General features: G+C 41.4%; 1 protein-coding gene across 1 annotated transcript in view; it reads right to left on the minus strand.

Annotated features, from left to right (window-relative positions):
* C8A (complement C8 alpha chain) overlaps positions 1 to 12,530 on the minus strand; it is a 94,166-nt gene that overhangs the window by 20,260 nt on the left and 61,376 nt on the right. The window contains exons 8-9 of the mRNA XM_036755951.1: positions 3,986 to 4,102; positions 558 to 715 (exon numbers count right to left, since the gene is read on the minus strand). Of these exons, the coding sequence (XP_036611846.1) occupies positions 558 to 715; positions 3,986 to 4,102 (275 nt within the window). The remainder of the gene's footprint in view (positions 1 to 557; positions 716 to 3,985; positions 4,103 to 12,530) is intronic.

Genomic DNA, 12,530 nt, shown 5'->3' on the forward strand with positions numbered 1-12,530 from the left:
TCATCTCTAGCCATCTCTAACCATGCTTCACTGGACTTTTTGGCTATATTCTTGCTAGCCTCCCTGCCATCTTCAAGTACACCCTTACATATTTAAACATTTAAAAAAACGTAAAATAGGAGAATTGGATATTCGATTATATTATCCTTCAAAAGCTTTAATCAGGACAGATTTTAAATGGGACACTCAGCTGGATAGACAAACCTTTTCTCATTTGTATATCATGTTTCCTTTGGATATGAGAAGCATAGTGATTGAATGTAATCCAACCCTGAGGACATTCTTGGAGTTAACTATCAGTGCCTTACTTCCCAAGGCCCTCTGAGTAGGATCCAGGCAGTGACCAGATATGAAGTTTCTGGTCTAGCTCACTTCAGGGGCTCTGGGTGAGAAATTGACTCCCTGTGGTGAAGCAAAGGGGAGGCTACCAGGTCAGTGCCCCGTTACATTTAATCTTGTTCTCTGATGGGCTCATAATAAAAAATATGAAATGATTTGGTCTGCTTCACTTTCATTCCTTCTGGCCGTGGAGTTTCTTCAACTGAGAAAAGACTTACCTCGAAATCAATAACAGCAGGATTATCCTTTAACGACCTCCCCCAGGAAAGATATGTCTCAGCTGTCCAGCTGTTGGAAAGGCCAGAGGTTGGCACAGCAGTTCCACCACGCACGCGTGTTATAATGTCCTTAACGCCCATGTCTTTCAAGTCCCTTTCTGCCATGACATGAAAAACAGAATTTAATTCACTTAATGTGAATTCTATTCAATTAAAAAATTCATTAAGTGCCCAATGTCTGCAGATACTGTGCTGGGAATTAAGGGAAATTAGAGAAAATATAGGCACTGCCCTCATGGAACTTAGAGTCTCATAGTGGGGCAATCTGAATAGAAATAATTGTATAGAAAATGGAATATAATGAGTGCTTAGTGGTATGAGAAAAATGCCATTGTAAGCCCAAAGAGAGAATAGCTAAGCTCTGGGTTTGTGCAATGAAAAACGATTCATCAATGAATTCTTTTTTTAAAAAAAAGTGAAACACCTACTGTGTGTGGAGCACTATGCTCTGCGGAAAGATACAAAGTCTGGCTAAGACCCTCATGCTACTGTTACAAAGATGACAGTTATAACAGGTATATGAATTAAATGGGTTTGTGATGAAAGGGTAATTACATAGAATCTACTGCTGTTTGCTCAGAATTTTCCGATATTTGATTTGGACAATGGAGGAATCCCATCCAGGAATGCCCCTGATCTCTACTTGGATAGAGCCTCTCTCTAGGAGATCACTCATCTGACTGGACCCAAGAGGAGATTCTACACACATGGACTGAACTGTGTCAACAAATAGGCATGACGCAGTATAGGAATGGCTCAATCTGGTGTTGCCATGAGCTCCAGAAAGGATATAAGCATTTAGCTCTATGAAGGCCAAGAGAAGCAGTTCAGATAGAAGTCGCTGGCCTGGAAACCCTTGTTTCCTTAGTACCTAACCCAAGACCTGGTGTATAGCAAGCAATACATGTTTGTTAATGACTGACAAATGCAAAGTTGATTTATATACAGAGTCAGTCAGGCTAGAAGCCCAGGTGAGCATGGAGCTCTGGACTTAAGTTAGGAGCACATGCATTCACATCCAGCCTCAGTCACTGTGTGACCCTGAGCAAATGTATTAACTTCTATCAGCCTCAATTTTCTCACCTATAAAATGGGGATAATAACTATGTCTATCTTCTGCAATGACTTAAATGAGATAACATATGGAAAGCACTTTACAAATCTTAGAATGTTTTATAAATATCAGCTGTTATTCCCATTAATATTAGGAACCCCAGCTGAGGACATCCCAGCCTGGATACAAAGATGCCCACCTTATCATGTATAAGTAGTATTTATTCCATGCCTTTTGAGTTTTCTAATGGATTGTGGCTTTATATTGACATGTGTATGGAATTCCTACTATGCTCCTATAGGCCTTTCTTTGTGACTAGGAAGGTGACAGTTCCACTGTCCTCTGGCCTGGATCTGCTCCTGATGCTGCAGACTTCACCATTCCCCAGGAGCCTTCTCACCTGGAAGATCCCTTTACCCTGCAGCCCCTTCTTCCAGCTGGTCAGTTCTCCTGGAATATTTATTTTGAGGAAGGACTGTCATATAGAAGAGAGGCTTGATTTTCTTGAACCCAGAAGGTAGAATTAGGGGCAGTGGGGTGGGAATTACAGAGAGGTGGAATCTTATGACTGATTCAACTTTTATGATGATTCTATCTTCTCAAAGGCTATGGCATCAGACCTGAGCTCTGACGTTTCCTTCTAAACTGGAAAGGCAGGTAGGGATCCAGTACTGGGCTATGTACCTATGGCCCCAGAAGATGAGAGATGAGGGGGTGGGGCTTATACTCAAATTACCTGCAGAGTGATTTGTTTTGTTCTGTTTAGGCGTAGCAGTTCTCAAAAACTATCTACTAGATAAGTTAAGGGGTTGTGATCTGTTTCTGGGAAAGACTGACCCATCCTGATGGAACCAAAGGTCCTTGAATCGAGGAAGAATTTATTGTTTAGGAAATACTAAGTGTGGCTTCAGAGTCTGGGGTGATTTAAGTCAATTAAACTCTTGAAATTGGATCCAAACTGAATCAATCATTCGGTGATTCATTGCAATTATTTAGTTCCTCACCTTGTATAGCTGTTGACCACAGCTTCACACTGCCGCCAAAGAATCTAATTCAGTCATCAGATAGGATGACCAAGAGAAGCTTCTGGGGCAGCTCCATTAGTAGCGAACTTGAGTTTAAATTCAACTATCATTTATTAAGTTCCTACTATATTCAGATCATTGTGCGGGACACTGAGGGAGATACAAAAATTTCAGTGATCCATAGTCCCTGCCCTCACAAAGCTTCCCAGAGGGTAAGGGCATACTACTACAGCTTAACACTTCAAAGATTTGTGGTTGGCACCAAGTAGGTACTTAATAAATGCGTATTAATTGAGTGATTTATACTTTCATTGGCTTGGCCACTTCCTCTTAACACAGACAATAATCCCCACATTGACTTAGTAACTTAGCTTCAAGGATTTTTGTGGTCAAAGAATTCTTCACCCTGCTGGCAGCCTGGTGGTAATGGACATTGGATGTAGATTCATAGATGTCTATGAATGTAGAATTGACAGGACTTTGTAAATGATTAGATAGGAGAAGGAAAGGAAAAAGAAGACCCAGACCTCTGAGTATCATATTCTAGAAAGGACATTGATAAAGTGGAGATAAAGTGCAGAGGAGTGTGGCTTGTATGGTGAGGGAGCTCAGGCTCATGCCATCTGAGGAAAGAGTGAAGAAGTTGGAGACATTAGGCCTAGGGAAGAGAAGACCTAGAGGAGCTCAAAAGCTATCTTAAGAGGCAGTGTATGATTGAACAAACATGAGCTATGGAGTCAGAAGGCCTGGGTTCAAATTCTAACTGCCACTCATTAGCCATCTGGCCTTGGACAAATCACTTCCCTTCTCATCACTTCACTCGTTTGTAAAATGACAAGCTTAGACCAGACTCCTCTGCAGCCCCTTTCAGCTTTACATCTATAATCCTAAGAGCCTGAGTATTCAAAGCGTTGTTGTGAGGAAGAAGGATTGGGGTTACTCTGCTTTGTTTCAGAGGTGAGAACTAGGAGCAAGAGTGGACATTGCCAAGAAGTGGATGTGAGCCTGATGCAAATGAGAAAACTCATTGAAATTAGGGCTCTCCAACAGCAGAAGAGGCTGCATTGGAGAGCAGTAGGTTCCCTCTCCTTGAATGTCCTAAAAGTCTGGCTGTCTACTTGTTGGACCTGTTTATTAAAAGTGATTCTTGTATAGATGTGACTTGACCAGATGCCTTCTGAGGGCTCTTTCAATGCTGAGATACTGATTCTGTGGACATCCAGAGGTAATGGACAATGTGGAAAACTGGCATTCATGGTAAGTGATTAAGGCATTTGCAAGGGACTTACTCAAGGATCCATCTCCACGTTTCTCACATCCTAAGCCTGACAGCTGACCTTGAACCACCTTGTACTGGATACCCAGGGATGCCCCAAAACAGGAACTTATAGCTTCATCAGTCACCTCTAGAAAAAGAAAAAAAAGTTGTTATGTAAGGAGGAGAAAGAGAATGAAAGGAATAAGGACAGAGGGAGAAGGGAAGAGGAAGAGAGAGAGAGAAAGAGAGAGCGAGAGAGAGAGAGAGAGAGAGAAAAGAAGAAGAAGAAGAAGAAGAAGAAGAAGAAGAAGAAGAAGAAGAAGAAGAAGAAGAAGAAGAAGGAGAAGGGGAAGAAGAAGAAGAAGAAGAAGAAGAAGAAGAAGAAGAAGGAGAAGGAGAAGGAGAAGGAGAAGGAGAAGGAGAAGGAGAAGGAGAAGGAGAAGGGAAGAGAAGAGAGAAAGAAAAAAAGAGAGAGAAGAGAGACAGAGCCAGAGATAGCTAGACAGACAGACAGACAAACAGACACAGAGACAGAAAGAGACAGAGAGAGAGACAGTGACAAAGACAGAGATGGAGACAGAGAGAGAGAGAGACAGAGAGAGAGAGAGAGAGAGAGAGAGAGAGAGAGACAGAGAGAGACAGAGACAGAGAGAGACAGAGAGACAGAGAGAAAGAGAGAGCAAGATACATACAGAGAGACAGAGACAGAGAGACAGAGAGAAAAAGAGAGGCAGAGAGAGAAAGGAGAGGAAAAGGAAAAGGGGGAGTAAGGTAGAAAAGGGGAGGTCATCCAGCATAAATGAGTCATATTACTTAAAAACAAAAAAAACTATGGGGAATGTGAATTTTACAGTTGATGTCAAGGACAACTAAGCCCAATTCATGGGCTCTCTCTTAGCAACTGTATTCTCACTGTACTCAATGGATCATGTTGCTGAGCCTCTTCCTAACACCCAGACTCAAAACCTCAGTGCTCATTTAGGGTTAAGAACTCTATTCCTCAGGTCAACTCCTTTATGCATTCCTAGTTGATAAATCTCCTCTCAACCAGCCACAACTCTAGATTGGGACATCACCCCTTCTTTCCTGGACTCTTGAAATAGCCTTCTGTTTTACTTTAAACTTAAACATCAAAGTGGGCGTTTTCACATTTATAGTAGAACAAAGAAAAGGAAAAAAAAAAGGTTGGTCAGAAAACTGTGTACCTTTATTATATCTAGCTCACTTTAAAAAATGTACAAAATTACACATGTAATGTTCAAAACTATTCTGTTTGTGATTCTTTCAGGCTTCCTGTTTTGTCTATGATTTTTTTTCTTTTTTTCTAAATTAAAGTTGGCATTTTGAAATGCAGCAATGGCTCTCTTCTTTTTTCTTTTGGCAACCCATAGCAACCCCTCCCTGAACCCCCACTTTTTAAAAAGGAAAAATTAAGCCATTTAAACAAATATTTATGGTCAAGAAAAACAAATTCCCAGATTAGCTGTGTCTGATAATATATGTCTCATTCTGCATCTTGAAACCATTTTCCCTATCAGGAAGGGGGTAGGCAATTGCTTTTTAATGGGTTTTCCTGCTTCAGGTTTCCCTCCACTCCAATCTATCCTTCACTCAGCTGCCAAAGTGATCTATCAAAAATACACCTCTGCCTGTGACTAATTCCTACTCGATAAATTCAAAGAGCTCCCTATTACCTCCAGGAAGAAATAGAAATCCTTTTGTAAATTGTCCCCTGCCCCTCACTTTGCATTCTTTTTATGTTTTGCTCTCCTTCCCACATTCTACAATCCAACTATACGATCTCTTCCTTGAACACCACATTCCATTTCCTGACTCCGTACTTTTGCACGGGCTGTGCTCTAAGCCTGGAATGCTCTTCCTCCAAACCTCTGGCACTTACCTTCACTCACCTCATTTAAGACTTAGCTCAAGGCACACCTCTTACAGGAGGCCATTCCTGGTTCCACTTCCTCTAAATATTACCTTCTATCTACTGGGTATATACTTTATGTGCACATAGCTATTCATCTGTTATCTCCCCCTGTTGACTATAAGTTCTTTGAGGGCAGGAACTCTATTTATGCCTTTTATTTTAATGTCCAGCAGTTAGCACAGTGCCTGGCATATAGTAGGTCCTTAGTGAAACCTTGTTGACTGACCCAAAATGGCAGCTTTTATATTCTTATACCAAAATGGCTGAATTACTTTCTAGAATGATTTTTCACAGGACTCAACACTATGGTATATGAGAACCAACTGTATGAATTAGAGGCATTTAAGTTAGCGAAGAGAGAATTTCTGGGGAAATATGAGGGAGATCTTCAAATATCTGAGTGCCATCATTTGAAAGCAGGTTTAGACTTGTTTGGTTCAGGCTGGAGAGAAGGAATTGGAACAACCAATGGAAATTGAGAGGTAGTATTGTGTGGTGGATAGTACTGGCCTTGGAGTGAGGAAAAACTGGGTTTGAATCCTATATCAGACACTTAACAAGCTGAGTGACTCCTAGATTGTGAGAACTACAAGGAGTCATGGAGATCAGTCAGCTCAACCTTTTCATTTGGCAGAGGAAAAAACTGGAGCCAGAGAAAGGAAAGGCCTTGCCCAAGGCTACTTAGCTAGGCTATGCCACAACCAGGAAGAGAATCCAGGTCTTCTGGTTCCAAGTCTAAGCCTTGATGGAAATAGCATTGAATTGAGATCAGAAAACCTGGGTTTCAACCCAAGATCTGGCCACTTACTACTTGGATGACTTTGGGGGAGCCTGATCCCCTTTCTGGGCCATAGTTTCAGCATCAGAAGGGGGGTTAGAATCATGGAGTATTAGACCTGAAAGGGAAAATGAAGATCCATTCTTCTGTTCTATGAATGAGGAAACTTTCTCTCTTCTAGGATGTAAGCTCCTTGAGGGCAGTATCTGCTTTGCTTTTGTCTTTCCAGCACCTCTCCTAGTATCTGATGTATAGTTAATGCTCGGTGCTTACTGGATGGCATAACAAAAGTTGTTGTGGTCTAGTCATTTTCAATCATGTCTGACTCTTAACAACTCCCTTTGGGATTCTCTTGGTAGAGACACTGAAGTGGTTTGCCATTTCTCCAGCTCATTTGACAGATCAGGAAACTGAGACAAACAAGATTAAATGACTTGCCTAGAGTAACACAGCTAGTAAGAACTGCCTGAGATCAAATTTGAACTCAGGCCTTCCTGACTGTAGGTCCAGCACTCTATTGCAGAGGCATCTAGCTGTCCCACTTTTCTCAGTGCCTAGTACTTAATAGATACTTAATTAATGCTGATCATTTGATTGGGAGATGTCTGCACAAAGATGATCGTTGAATCCATGGGAGTTGGTGAGATTACCAATAGTGTGTGGACCCCTGTGAGGTAGGTACTTTCAAACATCATTATCCTCATTTTATGAATGAGGAAACTGTACAAAGGATGGTCACTTCCCCACAGTCTCTTAGGTAAGAAATATCAGGACCAAGATCTGAGCACTTCTCTCTGCTCTCCTAACTGCAAGTTTAGCTGTTTTTGTTGTTGATTCTAACACGACTTCCCTTTTTAGAGTAGCATCCAACTGGGGAGCTGGATGGTACATTTGAGAACACTACATTAAATTTCCACATTTGATAGATCCAGAAACGGAGGCCCACAGAGAGGGGAGAGCTCGCATAAGGTCACATAGCTTATCAGCTGAGAGAGCTCCCAAGCTCCCTCTCCTTCCCTCATGCCAGGGGCTGCTGGGTCGATCCCTAAAAGCACTAAAATGTTTTGTGCTATTGTTTGGAAAAATCCTGGATGAAGAAAAACCAACATTCTGAAGTGCTTGAATCAGATCCGAGAGACTCTCAGCTCCAGGAGGAGGGGACTGGTTAAGTACCAGCGCTCAGCTCCAGGCAAAAGGCTTTTTTTTTTCTGCCAGCCTTCATTTAAGCACTTTTAATTTTTAATGTATTACTAATTGAGGGAAACTTAGCATATTTAATTATTTTGATTAAAAATATTTCAACAGTTATAAACAAAAGTGGGTGAGATGTGCTCCCTGGCAGAAACTCGAGTGATTGCTGAGGTGAGTGGTATAGTGGAGTGTCTCTGAATTAAAGTTGTTACCAGCTGGTTAATTGAGTTAGGAGGCTTCTGGTGGGTAATTAGGTTCACAAAAGGTCGGTGGATGGGTATAATAAGCTGTCAGTTCAAACAAACATCATACAGACCACACTTGAGTGGGTGAGAGATGGAATGAACTTCGAAACAAAGCATGTTAGTAGAGAGAATGTTAGGGTTCCAAGGGATCTGAGAACAGAGAATTTTGGTTACACAGGATCTCAGGACAGAGAACGTCAGAGCTCATAGGGGACCTTAGGACAGAGAACGTCAGAGCTGTCAGAGACTTCAGATACAGAGTGTTACAACATAGAATATTAAGGCTGAAAAGGACCTTGGAAATCATCTAATTCAACTTCTTCATTAAGAAGGCAAGTAAACTAAATCCTAGAAAGAAGTAACTTGCTCCCGGTCACTCAACTAGTTAATTAACAGCAAGGTAAAAACTCCAATCCAAGGAGGCGGCAGAGCTAAGAGAACAAAGGTTCTCTTATGTCCTGGTAGAGATTGGCTACTCATGTGACTGGTTCTAGTGGCAGCCCCGACAGAGGCAGGAGTGGCCTTAAAAATGGGCACAGTGGGCAACTACTGTCATAATATTATTTGACCATGAATGAAAAATTCCCCTATTCTAGAGAAATATTTTTTTCCTCTGGCATCTTGATTGGGAGACTTAGCCATGCATTTCAATCCCTACTTTCCTTCCTTCTCCTCTTGCCATCTTTCTTGCCACTTTTTTTCTGTTCTTTCCTCTCCCAGCAGTTCTGAAACCAGGAACCCTGATCCGATTAAATGGGTCATTGTTCCTGGATGGGTTGTATCAACCCCATCTCCTTTGACCACACTTACCATCCTGACCTCCTCATAAGTTTTTTGATGACTATTAATAGTCCTCCATGATCACTGCTTCCCTTTGTGCATTGTCTTCCACACTAAAATGTCACCTCCTTGAGAGCAGAGATCTTTGTGCTTTTTGTATTTGCATCTCCAGTGAAAAGTACAGTGCTGGGAATAGAGTAAGTAGTTACCAAGTGCTGTTTCATTGATTGTTAATACTTTCCCAGTATCTGTCCCTGAAGTCTGTTTGGGACACTTGAAATTCTACTGGGTAATTAAACGGCAAAATGGATCAAGTGTCGGACCTGGGGCCAGAACAACTTCAATCCAAATCCTTCTTCGGACATGAATCTGGTCAACTCACTTAACCTCTTCCAACCTCAGTTTCTCATCTATAAAATGGATACAATGATACACACTCTCTTTCAGGGCTATATGAGAAGCACACATAAAGTGCTCCATAAATCCTAGCTATCATTATTATTATTACTGAGTCATCCCTTGAATGATTGAAGCAAGATTCAGTCAGTCCTATGGAGTATTTCAATAGCCTACAAACTTCTCACCCCCTCAGTCAGTTTCCATGCAGGGCACCCCGAACTCAATCAATCAACAAGCATGTATTAAGCAGCTCAGTGATGAGAAAGACAGAGCTCTGGGTCCGGGGTTAGGAAATGTGCGTTGTTCAGTCATTTTTTGACTCTTCATGACCTCATATCTGAATAGCAAGCAGAGAGCATGGGCAAATTTTTTTGGGGGGGGGCGGGAATTCAGTCCAAACTACAAACATGAATGACCAATCATGATGTGTATATGTGGTGAGTGGGAAGAGGGTAGTGGAAAGAGTACCAGGCTTGAGATCAGAAGAACTCTATTCAGGTTGGCACAATTCTTGGCTTTAGGACTGTGAGCACATAAGCTAATCAGTCTAAAACTGTTTCAAAAAACCAACTTCCCGATAATCTGTAAAATTGAACTAGATACTCTCATTGCCCATTTCACAGGGCTGTTGTGAGGAAGTGCTTTCTGTATTTTGAAGCACTTTAATCTCAGTTTCCTTATCTGTAGAATTGGGCTACTGATATTTGAATTCCCAGCCTCAAAATGTGATTCATTATCCCACTTATCCCCAGAAAAGACCTGCTCTGATATCTAATCACAACATGGAGACAACCCAAGCTCTCCGAGGCTGTACCTGCTGAGAGCAAGGTCCATTAGGTCCTATCAAGCAGGTCCCTTAAACTCCATATGCCCAAACCTTCACTCAACATATTTCCCCCCAAATCTTTCCTTCTTCCCAGTTTCTCTGTCTTTGTCAGAGGCACGACCATCCCTCTTGTCTCCCAGGTTTGTGACATCAGTGTTGTTTTCAACTCCTCACTCTCCCTCACCCTATAGCCCATCAATAGCCAAAGCTGGCCATTTCTGCCTTCACAGAATCTCACATCAGATTCCTCTACACTTACATAGACCCCACTCTAGTCCAGGTTCTCATCACTTCTCATCTATGTTATTGCATCAGCCTTCCAATCGTTCTCTCTGACTGAAGTCTTTCACCTCACAGGACCATTCTACACAGCCCTGCCTATACTTTTTCTAAGCACATCTGACCATGTCATTCCCTTATTCAGTAACCTCCAGCAGCATCCTATTGCTTCTAGAATCAGATAGAAACTCTTCTTATTTAGCTCTTAAAGCCCTTCACAATTTAGCACCAAATAACTTCCCAGATTTGTTGTACATGACTCTCTTCCCTGTTCTGGGTTTCAGTCAAAATGGCCAATTTTCTTCTCGTCATACACACATTGTACCCCTCAACTCCACTGATTTGTACTGGCCATCCCATGTGGCTGGAATGTATACCCTCTTAACTCTGCCCTTTAAGGACTTTACATTCTAATGGGAGGGACAAGTAGATTATTTCAATTGTATCCCCAGCAATAAGCACAGTGCCTGGCACACAGTCAGTGCTTAATAAATGTTTTCTAATTGATTTATTAAATGATTGAGTATAGGCCCAGTAACCATTTGGGTCTGCTATTCAAAGACCTGAGTCACAATGTATGGACAGACTCATGACCAAAAGGGAAATGTACTAGATGGTGACTCTTTCAACTGTTGTTGAAGGCAAGAATACAAACTAGTTCTCAGTCATGTGCCAGTCCCTTGAATTTCTACAAAGAACGTGACAGAGTAATGGGAAGTGGGATAGAAGACATAATGAATGGTTTTTAGAATATCTATAAATTTAAATTTAATTGCTGATCCTGTAAGTGTGAGATCCTTGTCCAATGAGCCAGGAAGTTAAGTATACAAATACTGATAACTTTGCTATAAATGAGACCAGAAGCCAAAAGTAGTTACAACCAAATGGAAGGAAAATACATATATTTTCCTTGAAGAAGTAAATTGAGGAGTTGGCTTCCTCCCACATTGAATGCAGCAAGAAACATTTTCATTTATGGAACCAACATGTTTGAACTCTAATGCCTCTGATCTTCTTCAAGAAATAGAGATTGTTTATAAGAAGATGAAGTGAGGAGAATTGCCTGGATCGAGTCGTGTAGACACGGAAGAAGTCACTAGTACATTTCTGAATCATCAAAGAATTGATTTTCAAGACAGCCAAAGGACAGAAAGATACCAAACATTTGTAGAAAAATATCAGGGCAGTATTCTTTTTGCCCTAAAAGATAATCAAGAGAAAATGTCAGTAACTACTGACCTGTGAGTCTATAAATTTGTTCTCATCCTTTTCATCTCTATAAAATCTTTATGACAATGATGTAGACATGCTTTGATTGAGAATATCCTTGATGAAAATATGAGAAAGGAAGAAGCAGGCTTTCACTGATTATTATCCGCAGCAGTCCACATCTCCACATCTTCTTAATGGAATGATTGATCTTAAGATCAAAGTTGTAGAGCTGGAAAAGACCTTAGAGTTCATCATATTCAAGACCCTTATTTTACAGCTAAGGAAACTGAGGCTGAGAGAAATACTTGCTTAAATTCCCACAGTTAGCCCATGTCAGCAGTGGGATCTGAGCTCATATTTTTTCTGGCTCCAAATCCAGTACCCCTCCACTGTCCCAAACTCAAGAAAAGAACATGAGATTCCATTGTATTTACCGTTGTTCTGGGGTTTTTGAGAGCATTTGACTTGGTAGAACAAAATGCAGCTTTAAAATATCTCTATTCCTCCAAGGAGTTCTCATGCACTAATTAGTTTGTAAGATATAATCATGGGGCTTCCTTTGTTCCATGCCCCTCTGATTGTCAATACCAACCAAGGAAGCATGCATGGAGACATGTGCACATCAAAGGTATTTGTCACCTTCATGAAGATATTCTGCAAGGAGGCCAAATGGAGAAAGGATGACTAAGGGTGGTGAGGTCCTCCTGATGCTCCTGAATGTGGATGACATTGTGCTTATTGCACAATTATGGCCATCCACAAAAGAGCAGCCAGGATGGTGAAGTGACTGATATCTGAGGACCAATTGAAGGAAGTGGAAGGATCTGGCCTGGATGGAAAGCAGAAGACTTGGGAAAGATTTGTCACTTGCAAGAGGGATTAATCTTGTTCTGCCTGGCCCCAGAGGACAGACCTAGGATCAGTAATAGAAGT

The sequence above is a fragment of the Trichosurus vulpecula genome, chromosome 4 (assembly GCF_011100635.1).
Source record: "Trichosurus vulpecula isolate mTriVul1 chromosome 4, mTriVul1.pri, whole genome shotgun sequence".
Classification (NCBI taxonomy): domain Eukaryota; kingdom Metazoa; phylum Chordata; class Mammalia; order Diprotodontia; family Phalangeridae; genus Trichosurus; species Trichosurus vulpecula.